At 41.6% G+C, this 17,088-nt stretch overlaps 2 protein-coding genes across 3 annotated transcripts in view; one reads left to right on the top strand and one right to left on the bottom strand.

The window, feature by feature from the left end:
* LOC144987275 (uncharacterized) overlaps nt 1-17,088 on the bottom strand; it is a 371,740-nt gene that overhangs the window by 320,881 nt on the left and 33,771 nt on the right. The window lies entirely within an intron of this gene.
* The window catches only part of LOC144987246 (uncharacterized), a 204,136-nt gene that overhangs the window by 176,764 nt on the left and 10,284 nt on the right, over nt 1-17,088 (top strand). The window contains exons 1-2 of one of the 2 annotated variants that reach the window (XM_078936406.1): nt 12,418-13,036; nt 13,706-14,146. The exons of the other annotated variant lie outside the window; for it this stretch is intronic. Of the exons in view, the coding sequence (XP_078792532.1) occupies nt 12,865-13,036; nt 13,706-14,146 (613 nt within the window). The 5' untranslated portion in view covers nt 12,418-12,864. Of the gene's footprint in view, nt 1-12,417; nt 13,037-13,705; nt 14,147-17,088 lie in introns of those variants that run through there. 2 annotated transcript variants of the gene reach the window in all.

The raw sequence follows: 17,088 nt of genomic DNA on the forward strand, positions 1-17,088 counted from the left end.
ATATTTCCCTTGCCCTGGCCACTTCCTCCAGCTCCTCTGGCGGGAACCCGAGGCGTTCCCAGGCCAGCCGATATTCGTAGTCTTGTATTATCTCGCATGTCCTGGGCCTTCCCTTGGGCCTCCGCCCAGTGGGACATGCCCGGAACACCTCTCCAGGGAGGCGTCCAGGGCTAGATGCCCGAGCCAACTCACCTCTCTTCTTTAACAACCGGGTTACAACGCGGACGTGTGTGGCTCTCTGTGGCTATACAACTATCTTCAAATGACTTAAAAAGTTGATTTTCTCCAAAAAAGAGAGCTGACCATGGCCCCCAAGAAAACCCAGAAATACGAAGACCTTAAAAAGATTCTTGATGATATCAAAGCTACGCTGTATCCCTTTATGGAACAAGTGAATCTTAAGCTAGCTCCACTGATTGAGCTAATGGAAGAGTTCCGAAGATTTCGGGCTCAAAACGAGCAACGAGAAAACCGGGTCGACATTCTGGAGATAAGACTGGACGATGTGGAACAACAAGCAAGGATGAATAATGTCATTCTCACTGGAGTACCGATCAAACCTCGGGCAAAGCTTGCAGTTGGAGCTAGCATTGCTAATGCTAATAGCGCTAGCATCCCTAGCAGTTCTGAAACGGAGAACGGTGGAGAGTCTCTGGTACAGCAAATGGAATCATTTCTCACATCTAAAGGGATTTCCCTGTCTCTAAACACCATCGAGACCTGCCAGTTGCTCCCAAGGAGAACGGGGACGGATAAACCAGCGATCCTCATCAGGTTTGTGAATCACAAACACAAGCTAGCTCTGATGAATCAAAGAAGAAATCTGAAAGGTTCGGCTGCTTATCTGAATGACCATCTGACCAGAAGGAATGCTGAAATCGCTTCCTTCCACTCCCTTTCAAGCAATATTTATTGGTATGTCTAATTATCCTAAGTTTGATTAGTTACTGTACGAATGTATAACTAATGATTGTACTGCTTTTGTGTATTACTTCTAATTAATTGCTTGAAATAAACCATTTCAAATCAAATTCAAATTAAATCAAACTGGCTCTTTTCAATGTGGAGGAGAAGTGGTTGTACTCCAAGCTCTCTCTACATGTGACCCAGCTTCTCACCCTATCTCCACGGGAGCATCCAGGCACCCTACAGAGGAAGCTCATTTCAGACGCTTGTATTTGGGACCTCGTACTTTCGGTCATGACCCACAGCTCATGACCAAAAGTGAGTATTGGAACAAAGATCGATCGGTAAATTTAGATCTTTGCTTTTTGGCTCAGCTCTCAACTGAACAATAAAGCGACCGCACAACTAAGGACGCTGCTCCGATCCGGCTGTCGATCTCATGCTCCGGTCTTCCCTCACTGGTGAACAAGACCCCAAGGTATTTAACCCTTGTGCTATCCTAGGTACTTTACCATTGGGAGTTGGGTCATCTAGACCCACCAGACTGAACCTTTTTTCTTCAATTATATGTGAACCTCACTGTTGTCCATGGATTACATGAAATCTTTCCACCTTTATCCACCTTTGTCATGGTAGGGAGAACACGTCAATGTAAGGGTGGGGTCATCTAAAATAGCACAAGGGTTAAACTCCTCCACCTGGGGCAGGGACACTCCACCCACAGAGAGATGGCAAATTACCATCCGTTCGAGAACCATGGCCTCAGAATTAGTGAAGCTGATCCTCATCCCAGTCGCTTCACACTCTGTAGCAAACCATCCCAATGCACGCTGGAGGTCCAGGCTCGATTAAGCCAACAGGACATCATCATCTGCAAAGAGCAGAGAAGAAACCTAATGGTCCCCAAACCAGACCCCTTCTGGCCCCTGGTGAGCATAAAATGACTTTTTAGGATAATTAAATTAGCTTAAATGTCGACATTAGATGGAGACTGAAGCATTACCAGGTTTAATAGTATGAATAGTTAAGCTAGAATATAACCAGTGTGTTTGTGACTGAAAGATAGAATGTAGTAGACATAAATATGATGGAGAAATCAATAGAATCTGCAGTTTTGATCAGTTTTAGGGATAAGGCTGCATAAATATGACAGACAGCTTCCAGGTTCAGACGCAGTTCTGAAAAACAGCAGAAACATGATCTGATGGAAGCTCTCATTTATCCTCATTATTCTTCCAAATAGCCCAATCAAGTTGGCCCAAAGGCACATTGGCAGTACAACATGTCTATGAGACCTACTCAGCTGTTACAAATAACAACAAACATCCAAACCACAACGGTAAAAAATCAAGACCAACGCAACTGTCGACGTCCAGAATCCAGCAAATATCCCAAACAGAACATTATTACCCACAATGCACCAGTACACGTCCTGCAGCAGACAGGGTCTTTACAAAAACTTTATAAGTCTCATCTTTTTAAAGCCTTTGTGAACGGGCAATTTAAATCATTTGAAACCAAATGGTTTTTCTTTGTAAAATGTCATAATTTGGCCATGAGATTTATTTAACCCTTCTGCTATCTTAGATGACCCCACTCTTACTAGTGCAGCAGACAAGTGAAAAAATACTTCACTTAGGTATGCAAGCATGAAATTTTCCATATATGTGCTAAAATATCCAGTCTTTTCAAAAAATACCGCTGGCCACACAGATTTCCAAGATGGCGGCCAAAAAATTCAAGATGGCGTCCAGAATTTGGCTATAAATGTGGGTATTGCGGACATTTTGGTACCATTTTTATGGCTGTAGCTATTATGGTTCTCAAGATATGATATGTCAGCATTTTCACAAAATCGCGACAGAGCACGCTTGACTACAAATCGTAGTAATAAAACGTCTTTTACAAAGGTGTGAAAGATCATATATAACATTAAATTAACAGTCTTCCATCTTGTTTGAGCAATTTCCTAAAACACAACCAGAACAAAACCGAGTTGTTTGAGTTCCTTGCAAGCAGGGTGGCACAATTGTCGGCAGACAATCCGGTGATTGTCACAACTGGACCTTCTGTTTTGAGCACAAATGAAATTCCCCTTGAAGGACTTGACAAGTGCTCTCACGAGGAAGCTGATAGCCGCATATTTGTGCATGCCAAATAAGCAGTCTGACAAGGTAGCAAGACTGTTATGGTTAAAGCAAATGACACAGACATCGTAGTCATTGCAATCAGCACCTTCCCCATCCTCCAAAGCTTGGGTTTGGTAGAGCTGTGGGTGGCATTTGGACAAGGTCAGAACCTGAGATGGATCAGTGTCCATGACCTCTGCCAATTTTTGGGTCAAGGGAAGTCCACAGGCATGTCATTCTTTCATGCTTTCACAGGTTGTGATACTGTGTCTGCGTTCCGTGGCAAGGGCAAAGTAACTGCTTGGCAGACATGGAACATCTACCCAGAAGTATCACCTGTATTCTCAAAGCTCAGTCAATACCCTGTTTGTGTGAATGATGGTGACCTGCAAGTCTTGAAGAAGTTTGTCATACTGATGTATGACAGGTCTAGCTCTGCTGAATCTGTAGATGATGCCAGGGTTGAATTGTTTGCCCGAAAACAAAGGAAACAAAGGTCGTATGAAGCCATCCCTCCCACCAGTGCAGCTTTGCTCCAACACACAAGGCGTGCTGCATACCAAGCTGGTTGTGTGTGGGGCCAGGCAACCCAGTGCCAGCTAGTGACAGAGGACCCCTCAGAGTGGGGATGGAAGAAGGTTGGTTCAGAATGGCAGATCTTCTGGACAACCAAGGACCCGATCTTCAAGAGCTGCCAACAACTCGTGAAATGTGGCTGCACTGGGAAGGCTGGTTGTACTGGTCGATGCAAGTGCTACAATGCTTGCCTCCCATGCACAGCACTGTGCACATGTAAATGTGAATTGTGATTCTACAATCGTTGAGCATATAAAAAATCTGTAGATGTGATTCGCTATTGTTTTCGAAGGATAGTCAACAGCTAGCATAACCTCTGCATGAACACAAATTCACAATTGATTTCAGGGCAATATACTAGCAAAATAACATGCTGTTGGTATGACAATTGATCAAATCATTCTTTTTTAGGCTTACTATCAATATCGTTTATTTTTATATCAGAAAATTACTACTTCTGGAGATGTAACGCACGTCGTTTGTCACACACGTCAATTTTAAAGAATATCAATAGACAGTATCTCGAGAACCAATAGACCCGATTTATGCATCAAAATGTCCGCAATACCCAACTTTATATTCAAAGTTTCACTCATTTATGGGGTCTAAAAACAATAGTTTTAATGATATTCCAAAAAAACAAAAACATCGGAACGCCATCTTGAATTTCCTGGTCGCCACCTTGGATTTTTGCGTGGCCAGTGGTATTTTTGAAAAGAGTGGACTTTTTAGCATATATGTGGAAAATTTCATGCTTGCATACCTAAGTGAAGTATTCTTATGAAATCTGCAGTTATCTGCTGCACTATACATTGACGTGTTCTCCCTACCATGACAAAGGTGGATGAAGGTGGAAAGATTTCATGTAATCCATGGACAACAGTGAGGTTCACATATAATTGAAGAAAAAAGGTTCAGTCTGGTGGGTCTAGATGACCCAACTCCCAATGGTAAAGTACCTAGGATAGCTCAAGGGTTACAAAAGAAAACAGGAAATGAAACTTTTTGACAATTCACTTGATCAGAAGCTGCAGAAAGACTGAAATCCATCAGATTGTAAAAACGTAGAGGTCGTCCTTTGATGATGATGTGATGAAGATCAGACGCTGATGTCACTGATGTTCTGGCTGTTGATGGGCTGGATGTGGGTCCTGGTGGTGCTGAAGAATGTATTGAATTAATGTCTTAAAGTTTGTCAATCGGAAACACAAAGCAGCTTTATTGAAGCAAGGAAGAAATCTGAGGGGAACCAACGTTTTCATGAATGACAACCTCACGAAAAGGAATGCCGACATCGCAAGAAGAGCATGTTACTTGACAAAGCAGGGGAAAATTCAAGGAACCTGGGTGAAAGACTGTAGAATTTATGCCAAACTCTGTGGCTCCCCTAAACAGTCAAAGGTTGTTCTTATCAGGAGCCTGCAAGATTTGGAAAAATATTTACCAACTACAGTCTAAACAAGAGATACGTGAAGATGTTGGTCTTATGAGATGAGGAGACAAACTCTACTATCAATGGCTTCTAAAAAAACAACAACACTTTTTCTACAACAGTCACCTGCAACCACAACTATCAGAGAGATCTGAATGGTGAGCAAACCGACCTTCAAATATTCAGTGATAATGACAACAATCTTCAAGACATCGACCCTGATCAATTCTTTTCCACTGTTAATATGGACTGCAAATAATACAGCATAGATGACTTTAAAAACTCTGTTAACCCAGAAGAAAAACTGTCAATCATTCACTTTAACAGCGAAAGCATGTATACCAACTTTGAAGACATCAAGGACTATTTACAGAACATCAGGCATTCCTTTGATATCATAACCATATCTGAGACTTGGTTCACCTGCGACAAAGACGCTGACTTTGAATCGGAAAACTATGAACTTAACTATGTGAACAGAGTAAACAAAAAAGGTGGCGGAGTCGCAATATATGTGGAAAAAAATATGAAGTTTACGATAATTGATAAATTGTCTGTCACAGTGGATGGAATACTGGAATGTCTTACAATTGAAATGTGTAACGATTCAGGGAAAAATGTCATTATAAGCTGTGTTTATAGGTTGCCAGGGTCAAGCTTAGAAGTGTTCAGTAACTGGATGGAAAAGATGTTTACCTTTCTAAATAACAAAATGACGACTTGTCGTATTTCAGGCAGATACTCGCAGCGGTGTTTTGCAGGTGGCTGCCCTAGGGCGGTTCAGTCAATTAACTCACCTGCTCAGCGTCCTATTTAAGCCCAGGTGCGCAGTTGTTCATTCTCTTTCTTACCTTCAACGCTCATTCTTCCCATCTGTGGGCTCCGTAAAGGGGGGTTTTGTTACCCGAAAGTTTTATGGAAATTTCTCATGGAATTGAACGGAGCCTTATGCCAAACGAAAAAGATGTGAATGCCAACTTAAAGAATGTGGAAATTAAGTATGTCAAATAAATATTTCTTACTGCAAGAGTTGTATGACTGAAATATTATACATCTGTGGGGACTTCAATATCGATCTGATAAACCCCAGCAAACATAAAGTAACCGACGACTTTATTAGCAGAATGTATGGTATGAGTTTATATCCAACCATAACAAGACCCAGCAGAATCACTACTCAAAGTGTTGCTCTTATTGATATTTTTACAAATAATATAGAATACACTAATATGAGTGGACTAAAGATATGTGGCATAACTGATCATTTACCAGTTTTTGCACTATTTGACATCAAGGTGAAGACAAAGAAAATTATAAAAGAACCAGTCTACAAAAGGTTAAGAAATGAAAAAAACCATTAATGCTCTAAATAATGACTTATCCAGACAAAACTGGAACTCTGTGTACAGAGAGAAAGATGTCGATATTGCTTATAAATGTTTTTTAGAAATATTTAGGTCACTTTACAATAAGAACTGTCCAATTTATAAATTCAAGAACAAATTTGCCAAATGCCCTTGGTTAACCACCGGTCTACAAAATGCTTGTAAAAAGAAAAATAACCTGTATAAAAAATTCTTAAAACAGAGGACAAGAGAAACTGAACAAAGATATAAGTCATATAAAAATAAACTAACTGAAATAACACGTTACAGTAAAAAAGTGTACTTCAATAATCTACTGAATGAAAATAAATACAATGTAAAGCGAGTTTGGGAAAAATTAAATAACATCATTAGAAAGAATCAATAAGCTATTGATTTTGTTTACTTGATCTGCAATGTGTAGCAATAATTACTGGTTTAATGTTATCAAGTGTACTAATGATAATCAATTATTATTACATATCGGTATCGTTACTGTTTACTGAAATCATGAATGAATGTTTTCTGAAGATCATCAATCATTTCTAGGCACTGGATTTTGTTACTTGAAGAGAATCTATCTGATCAGAACCAGATTTAAAACACTGTAAAACTATCAAATGAATGAACTCAGCAGGGGTGGGATTATATAAGCTTGCTTCTTCCCACTCCTTTTCAAGCAATAAATCAAACTCTACTTATACTTCAGTTAATTCCGTTAGTTAGTTCCATAAAGGGGCCAACATTTAATTTTTGACAACATATTTTTTATCGGGCCAAATGATAACACTATTTTACACAGAAATACTTAAGGAGTTTTGCTTTTTAAACTTCTCTCTGATTTATTTAAATAAAATATCATCAAAGTAATTTCTTGGTGTGAACACGTCTTTATTGTCATCTAACTGTAAACTCCAATTCAAACATGCTGACAAAACAAGGACAGATTTCCTAGACATTTCCTAATTCTGCTTCCATGTGATCACATGAAAACAGTCCAATGTTTTGGATTCTTCTTCTTCTATATCATTGACATTAAAGCTGCAGCTCTGTCACCAGGAAACAACATGTGACAGGTCCCAGTTTTTGGTGGAACACCGTCTCTGTGATGCTACAGACGCTGCTAAAACACAGTGGATTTCATTCTGTTCTATGCAGAAAAGACTGTTTGATTCATGTCTGATGAATTCATCTTGGAGTTATTTATCCTCCACGTCTAGAAGTCCGCTCCGTGAAAATCCTGTCCGACTTTAAAGCGGTCCGTGTTTCCATGGTGACAGAGAGAACAGCTGGTTAGCATCTTTCTAACTTGACTGAACTGAGGGTTGGGGCTTCCAGCACAGAACCAACCTGAGAGCAAATGAACATTCAAATCCTCCACAAGCTAAACCCCATCAGCGTTGGATTGCTGCTGACAGACAGACTTCATTGATGGCATCTTCCGTTCTGGACCTGACGTTTAGCACACCATAGCTGGATTCCAGAGCGCTTTATCAAAGCGCCTTAAGCCCGTTTGGACTCTGGCGCTCCACGCGCTGGATGAATAGTGGCGTTTGGAGGAAGTGCGGCTGCGCAGTCCGTCAGTGAACACCCTCACTGCCTGGACCTCTTTCTGGGTCCTAGTGCCCTAAAGGTTACAGCTCCTGGTTCCACAAGAAAAAAGTCCATTCTAGAGGCCACTCTGACGTCATCATCATCAAAGACAGCGTTACCTAGCAACCATACCAAGACCATAGCAGCTATAGAGGGAAACACAACAAACCATCAACGGCGGTTAAAGCAGTCAGACGTTTGTTCTGCAGCTCAGCAAAAATCTCTGCTTTAGGTTTTGGGGAGAAAAACAAAGGAAAACACACGGAGAAGGATTCTGCAAAGGAAATCCCAAGTTCTATTGGTAAGTCAGCGTCCTGGAAACATGCTTTGTTGGTTCTGAAGTGGCATGAATGCAGACTTAGATTGGTTTGTTTCCTTGGATTCTTCAGATGGATTCAAGCTGTAAATGTTGTCAGCATAAAGCAAGTTTGGACTAAACTAAAGCAGAAAGTGGCTTTGAAGATGGTCAGGAGAAATGAGGGCTTTTTTCAGGAATTCTTGGAAGAGGAGGACTTCTCCAAACAACCAGAATCTAGGAGGAGGTTTTTTCAGCATTGAGATCAGGATTTAGCATGAGCTTCAATCCCATTTTTGTTCAATCCAAATGTTTACCGTCATATTCAGGAGTTCAACTCTGAAAGCCACCATGACATCATAGACATTAAAGACCCTGTTACCTAGCAACCAAACACAACAAACTGTAGACTATTCAAACTGGACATTTTGGGGCAACAATTCTTTTCTAACTCAAGTTTTGATGAAAAATCCAAATGATGGAAACAGATTGTGTAAAGGAAATGAGGATCTATTGGTGAGTCACAGTCCTGGAAACATGAGTTGTGCTCTGATGAAGACGCCTGATCCAAATGTGGATTTTTGAAATGTTCTTCATGAGATTCAAACTGATTGAAGCTTTGAATTAAAGGTGTCAACACATTTCTGCATTGGATTCATTCTGTTTCAGTGTCTAAGGTTGGTTTTGGGGCAGAAACCAAGTTTTTGTTGAACAGTAGCGTTTGAAAAAGCAGAAAGTGGCTTTGAAGATGGTCAGGAGAACTTCTTTGAAGAGGAGGACTTCTCCAAACAACCACAACCTTAGAGGAAGTTTTCTGAGCATTCATAGATTGCTTTTCAAATGACTGATCATTTTCCACAAGAAGCTAATGAGTTTTTCCAAATGCATGCTGGATATTCTTAGTTCTAGCTTGGAAAGCACTTTGTGGGATTTCCCTGGAAATCCTGCTTTATCAATCATTTTGGTCTCTTTTTCTTCTTCTGAGTTCCAGCTTGGTGAGTGTGCAGGTCGCCATGGCAACCACTGTCCAGGTCAAAGGGAGGACCACGGCCATCCAGTCTCCAGGCTTTTGGATGGATTTGGATTTGATAAACATTTGTTTCCCACATTTTAATAGTAGAATTCAACCCGGGACATATAGTGGATTGTAAGAATAGGAACAAAAACAGCAACAACAAAATAATCCTCCTCCCCTTTAAACATGCATTTGACTCTGAACAAGTCGAAAACAAATCCAAGCAAAGACCAGTGCTGGGGCTCCTGCTAGTTTCTTTTAGAAGAGCCTGCCTCTTCCAAACATAGAATGTTCAACAACTAGAGCTAAAAATGTCTGTTGGTAGATTTCTGGATGTTGGCCGTATCCCAGCGAGCAAGGCCAAGTCAGCCCCAGATGGTTTCAAAGTGGACAGAAAATGTTTTTAGGAGTTTCTAGAATGTTCAACAACTACAGCTAAATGAAACTAGTGCATGAAATGACAAAGAACTTCCTGTTTGAAAGGAATCTCATGATGGCTTCCACCTGTCTCTTTACTTTTCCTTCTTTTTTGGGTTTCTCCTCTTTGGGAGGTTACACAAAACTGCACTTTAACCCAGAAGGAAACAACAACCGCTCCACAATCCCTGAATCCCCTACAGCCTTTATCGAAACATTTACATTGACCATTATCACACATTTGATGGCATTTTCTCAGAGAAACAAGCACAACTTCCCGTTTGTTTGTGTGTGAAATGATTCCAAAAAGCCATGTGTCATCCTGGAGGGACTGGTTTCTCATCAATGCAGACCACCAAGTTTCTCTGGTTTCTGACTATTTGGTGGCTGGTAGGCCTTTTGGGATTTTTGTCAGGGAAAGAAGTGAACCTGGGCTCCAAATATTGGAAGACACTGATCTAAAAGTACTAGGACATCTGGAGAAAGCTCTAGTTCTGCTCCAACTCAGTCCAAAGCACTGAAGATAGATGGAGTTGGATTTGGCAGAGGACTGAGCTCATTCAGATGAAGAAAGAACAAGTCAACAGATGAAGAAGATTTCAGGAAGTTTCCCATTCAACAAGTTCAAGTTTCCAGAGAGCTAGTTTAGCATCCGTGTTCTGGACCAAACCACTGTCCCTCTGAAGGTCCAGACACAGAGAGGCCCAGAGTGACCCCCATTTCTCCTTTTTGCTCTCTCCAGTGGCTGACTCCGCCCCTTAGGACGTCACCCTGTGTGGATCAGTGGTCAGTGGGTTGGAACCTGCTGCAAATGCAGGCTCTGGTTCTAACTGCTGGATCAGAAGTGGAATGTGAGCTGTAGTGGTGTGTCTGCAGCTGGATGTGGAACACATGAGGGAGGGGTCAAAGGTCAATCTTTCTTCCAAACAAATGTTGTCAGTCTATTCTCCAACAATGCTCCAACATCTTCAAAGGTTTTTGGTCCCAAATCCAGAGTGTAGCTGGTAGGACGTGATCATTTCAGCCTCAGATTTGGGATCTGTCATCTCTCTGCCACCGTGACACCGAGTGATGAGTTCATGCTCCAAAGCGGCCCGATCGCTGGCTTTAGGGACTATTCCAAAAGCTTTCAATGATGGCGGGGAATGAACATTAGGAACAGATGACGGCTTGAAATGTCTGCTGTTGGTTTCTGATCCAGACAGAAATTCAATCAAATGTCTGTGAATCCATGATTTCCTTAGAATCTTTGACTCTAGATTCAGATCCATCTGGTTCAAAGGATGAAACTGCAGCTAAAAGTCTTTCAAAAGTCCAAATCCTCAAAGATGAAACAGAAAGTTCCTAGAAAGTCAAATGAAAAACAATCAGATTGTCTTAGATAAACCCGTTTGGAAGTTAAAGCATAGAAACAAAGAAAGTTCCAAAAGCTAAAAGCCTGAAATAAAGAAAAGTCCAAAGAAAAACAGAAATCCCACATTTGGATCAGTAAAGACATGAATTCTCCAGAAACATCCAGAAACAGCTCTGAGCAGCAGCCATGAAGGGACTGAGAACAGACGGACATCAAAGCAGAATCCAAGCAGCACCTTCATCCTGATGAAGCTCCGCCCTCTGACCTTCAGCAGTCATCTCCAGGCTCCGCCCCCAGTCTGTGACGGCTGGATGATGCTGTCCTCCACCTGCAGCTGGACCTGGATGTTCTCTCAGACCATGTGGCCTCATGGATCAGAAGGTTGAGGGTTCAAGTCCCTTCAGGTGGAGGACAGCATCATCCAGCTGAAGAAAAGGAGGAGCTTCTGCTGCCTCAACGAGGAAGGTGGAGGAGGTGAGAGGCTGCACTGGAACTTTGGACCAAACCCTGTGATGGATGAACAACATCTCCAGGCTGAAAGCTGCAGCAGCTGCAAACATCTGGACTTCCTGCTGCAGCTGCAGACCTTCATGTGACTGTGGGAGCTGCAGCAGCTGAGGAGCTCAGCATCTCTGCAGACTCAGACGGAGCTCAGAGCTTCTGAAAGGAAATGACAGAGTTGTGGAAGTTTAGTGGCTGAACTTCTTGTAGGTCCTGCTTGGTTCAGGTTGTTGCTGGTGGTGGAAAGAGCTCCTGCAGACTTCTTTGCTGTTGGAAGGATCTTCTGTCTGCAGACTCTCTGATGCTTCAGCAGGAGGCGCTGCAGTGTGGTCCTCCTCATGAGTCCTGAAGCTGCACCGTCAGCTGCAGAGCTTCAGAGCTGCTTCTTCTCAGACCACTTTCTTTGGTTCTGATTTTTCATTATATTGTTGTTATTATCATCATTATTATTTATTAATCTTAGTTAGTTTTCCTCTTTCACATGTGAGCTTTTTTAATGTATAAGGGGGCACATCTAAACAAATGGACAAACTGATTTATTGGGGGAATTTATTGTGGCTTAAACAAACTAAATAATCTTTTTATAACTATTATTTACAATAATTATAATTATTAATATTCATTTTATTTTGTAATAGGATCAAACCTTTTTGTGTTGTTAAATAAAGTAATGACTAGATTGTGACCTATTTCAGAGTTTCTTGTTTTTACGCAACAAATTGAATGGGAAATATGCAGACAAGTCTCACCGAAATATAAAAAAATAAATATATATAAATATATATTTATACATTTTATATATTTATATTTATAAATATTTTATATAGTGATATAAAAAAACACGCGTTTATACCTTTATTTGCCAGTAAAGTTTAAAAAATGGTTGATTTTCCCCGCCATCGACATCATCATGTGAGCGACAGACAACACTCCAGACCACCTGGTGGCGCTAAAGCACCATGACGCTGTTAGCCAAACAAAGAAGAAGAACAGCACGAGGCGCTATTAGTGTTAGCTTGTTAGCAGGCTAGCAGCGTTGGCTTGTGTTGAGAGGTCGGTGGTGTTTGGGACGTTTGTGAGGTTTTGGGACAGAAAGGACGATACGTGGTTCGTGTGGGAACTCTCAGCATTTTCCAAAGTGTCGTAAATGAGTGAAGAAGTGTTGAACGGAAAGACAACGTGGATTGCTGTGATTGTGAGACTAGCAGATGATCGATCGGAGCTGCAGTGAAGAGGACGGCGGTGTTTGTGGGAGTTGGAGCTGAAGATCGGAGCAGGAACCATGTCTTCCCTTCAGTCTCTGAGAGAGTTGATCAGCGAGCGACTAGCTGCTGCTGCTGAAGAAATCTGCAGACTCTGTGAAGGAACCATCGTCCAGTACGAGCAGGAGCTCTGTCGTCAGCGCAGACTGCTGGATGTCATCTGGAAACCACAGCTGCAGCTACACCACATAGGTATGTCACCTTCATCAGAGAAACAGAGAAGCCCTTTGAGCTTCATGCTTTTCTTTTTGGGGACCCCTCTTACTCAGTGGCGGTTCTACACTAACTTACTCCCCGGGCTAGTAAACCCCCTCCCCCTGCACACATAGAAATTTCATGACCTTCTTTTGTGTTCTCTATTAGTCCATTTTACACACAAAAAAAAACACGAATTAATAAACTCAGTCTCACGGAGGGGCCTGAATCCAAAACACGCTTAAGTTTCGGGCCGAACAAGATAAACATTTACTGAAAACACTAAAACTGAACTGATTATGTTTAAAACAGACAGGAATATTAATCCAGAATAATTTAGTGAAACCTTAAATAACGTATAATATTAAGCTCTCCATAGAAACATATTGTCAAAATTATACAAATATGAACATGCTGCAAAACAAAAAAGCCTGGAAATATTATCACTTTTAGGTTTTATAAAACATAAAAAATTAAATCATAGAACATAAAGTTACTTAAGTAATTGTAACACGTTACTACTCATCTCTGCATATGTATTTATTTCAATTAGTCTCTTCTGGTCCTCAGACATTTTCTCCAATGATCACAGAGTTTGATGCTTAAAAAAAAAATAAAGTCCTGGAAACGTATAAAACGCTCCTTGTTGTGTTTGTGTTCCTGCAGTTCTGCCCCAGCATTGGATGACTGAAGAAGAAGATCTTTGCAACCAGCAGAGGAACTTCAGAGTGGAACTGGAGGAACCAGAACCTCCACAGATTAAAGAGGAACTGGTGGAACCAGAACCTCCACAGATTAAAGAGGAACAAGATGAACCAGAACCTCCACAGATTAAAGAATTTTGCACCAGTCAGGATGAAGATCAGATTGATCTGAAGCAGGAGACTGATACCTTGATGGAGATTCCTACTTATGAGGAAGATGAGAACAGTGAAGCAGATCTAAAGAATCAGCAGAGCTTTAATGTAACTGATAGTCAGGATGAAGAAGGAAACCAACATGAAGAATCAACATCAACTACAGATGAAGAGACAGACCCACAGAATAGTGATCAGAGGAGGGGCAGACGTCATGTCCAAAGTGTGGACAGCTCTCACATGTCAGCAGGTCAGTGTGACTCTGATCTTCATCTCCACACTATCGGTATGTTCACTTCAACAATGGTTCTATCCTGAGCTTCAAGCTCTCCAAACATGCAGTTCATCAACAGCGTGTCCTGGAAGAGTCTCTTCTGTCCCTTCCAGTTGAAAAGACAAAAGACATTGTTGGTCAGTGCAGCCCACAACATTCTTCAAATCATATCATTCTAAAATCATAATAAAAAATCCCTCCAGCTAACGACAAACAGGAAACCTTAACAGAAAAAACAGAAAATTGTTAGCAAGATAAAAAAGTACAATCTGTTTTGTCATCTGTGGTTCTAAGTTTTTAGTTCAGTTCTTTTCACCAAATTTCCCTGTCAAACCCAAAATCCCATCTAAACCTCTTTGATGTCTCCATGGTTCAAATGACCCAATTCCGATTTTTTTTCCTCTCACGTGGCACAGATCGGATATGATCGGTGAATGTGTAAGCAGGACAAAAGCGCATGGATTCCGATTTTCTCAGATCAGATACAGGCCTCATTCATATGTGGAAATAAATCAGATACAAATCGGTTACGTGCATTTGCTTGTGCCATGTCAGGGCTCCAGACTGCGAGCAATTGGTCGCATTTTGCGACCAAAATTTGAGAGTGTGCGACTGAATTTTACATCCAGTCGCACATGTGCGACCAGTAAATTTGCTTCCCCCACCCTACGTATTTTTTATACATTAAACTTGGAAGGGGCACGTCAATGATCAATGAAATAATCAATGAGACGCGAGCGCACACGCACGCAGGCAGACACACACACTCGCGCACATATTCATGAAACGCGAGAACGTACACTCTCGCGTGATGCCTGTGTGTGAGGCGGCCACTGCGTGTGAGAAGAATAGGGAAAGCCACTGTGAGTGGCTAAAATGCGTGTAGGGGGAGGGGCCTAGAGATAATCGAGTGCGCGTAAACATCTGTGGGAAGGAAACGGAGAAAAATATCATCCCAACCTGATATGTGCGTCTGAGCTATGAGCAAGCAAACTATTGATTCGTTCTTCCGACCTTCCGACCAATCACAGTGGGGTAAATGACTCTTGGGGGCGGGACAATGACAGGGCTTGAAAGCAGGAAACCTGACCGCCCCCTCCCCGGACCACATGAAGGAGTTCCTTACTTTCCTTTAGAACGTATCTATTCGCTCGTAATTTTTTTAAACACATGCAGTCCGTGCTGAACTTTTCTCTGGGTCACACAGACCTGAAGGAAGGTTTAGGTTTTGGTTACGGCGGCGCATCAAACGGGTTACGGCAGCACACCGCTCCCGCGGGAGTCGGGTCAGCTGAGGAGAATAAATGTCTCACACCTACATGCGTGACAGCTAACGGGGCTTGAACATTAAACACGTGCGAGCAACAACAACATTATCATCATTTTAGACTCACTGAAAATATGTTGTGAAAATGCAACGATAGACGTGTTTGACATGAACCGGCACCTCGCCTGGATCGTTGGGGACACCAGGCGGAGGGGGGGGGGTTGTGAGATGAAAGCGAATCTGCAGCAAGACTGAAGGAGAACAGGAAATTGGAGTTGTCCTTAACATTCAATTTAGTTTTAATATTCCTCTCCCCCTTAGTATGATCTGTGTTATTATATATTTTATGATTATTTTAATGTTTTGTGATGCATGTTGCCTTTTTTAATGAATTGGTATTTTAAATTATTTTAATTAATCACTCAACTACAAAAACCATCAGGACACATGTCCCATAATGCATTGTTTTGTAGTCTGCAGGGCAGCTTTCAGTCAGTTCAGTTTCCAGCTGTGTTCGGGTAGGTTTGCCCCTTGCTCCCACCCCTTTCTCGCGATATTTTTGTGATGATTGACAGTTGATGTTGGAGCAAAAACAAAAATATATGTCACACACCAGGTGATCTGCGCAGCGTTGAGTTCACCTGGGTGATCTCAAACACACTTATTGTGCATCTTGGCAACACCTATTTGGTGTCACCAAGATAAATTTCCATCCGTTTTCTTTACTTATTTGTACTGTCATGACAGCGATGGTGCTGTCAGTTTACCTTCTTGTTGCATCTTCAAAAGTGCAGATTAAAATGTGACACTGCATTTGAAACAGCACATTGTAATTTCTGCATCTATTATTAAAGTATTTATTAGTAATACAGTGGAAATTAGTAGATTTGGTTAGAATGGTGATTTACGGTATGCACCCCTAAATTTTCTGGTTGTGTCCCTAAAATTTTCAGTTAGGGGCCACTGTGCTCCTAGTGAAAAAAGTTAGTCTGGAGCCCTGCATGTAAGCAGACAAATCGGATATTCTCCATTAAATGCGAGTCGTACGTCAGTGACGTCAACTCAGGACACCACCAACTGAGATCACATGACTTATTAAGGTGCTTTTTGTGCACTGATTTTGCTGTGTTACCTTTCAGCCTCAGGCTTCAGACCCTAGTCAGAAACCGCTGTTATTCCCGGTTCCGTCCCGGTCGGGACGCAAACGGTAACTAATCAAGCGGGTGTTTTTGAGGCTCACTAAGGTTTTACATCTTGTGGTAAACCCTCTGTTTAGGGAGTTTTCTTCACCAGGAACAGAATTATTCCTTCATCCATCACAGTTGTTTTCGGTGGTCTTCCGGGTCGTTTGGCGTTGCTGATCTCCCCTGTGCGTTCCTTCTTTTTAAGAATGTTCCAAACAGTCATTTTGGTCACACCTAATATTTTTGCTATCTCTCTCATGGTTTTCCTTTGTTTTTCAGCCTAATGATCCCTTGGTTCACTGATAGTGACAGCTCTTATTCCAAATGCTCACACCACACTTCAAAAACTCTGGACCTTTTATCTGCTCACTGTAATTGTGTTAATGAGGGAATAACACCCTCCTGGCCATGGAACAACTGAGGATGCAATTGCCCCATTACTTTTGCTTCCTAAACAAGTGGGAGGC

Source organism: Oryzias latipes, chromosome 2, assembly GCF_053564925.1.
Source record: "Oryzias latipes strain Hd-rR chromosome 2, Olatipes_Hd-rR_3.1".
NCBI lineage: Eukaryota > Metazoa > Chordata > Actinopteri > Beloniformes > Adrianichthyidae > Oryzias > Oryzias latipes.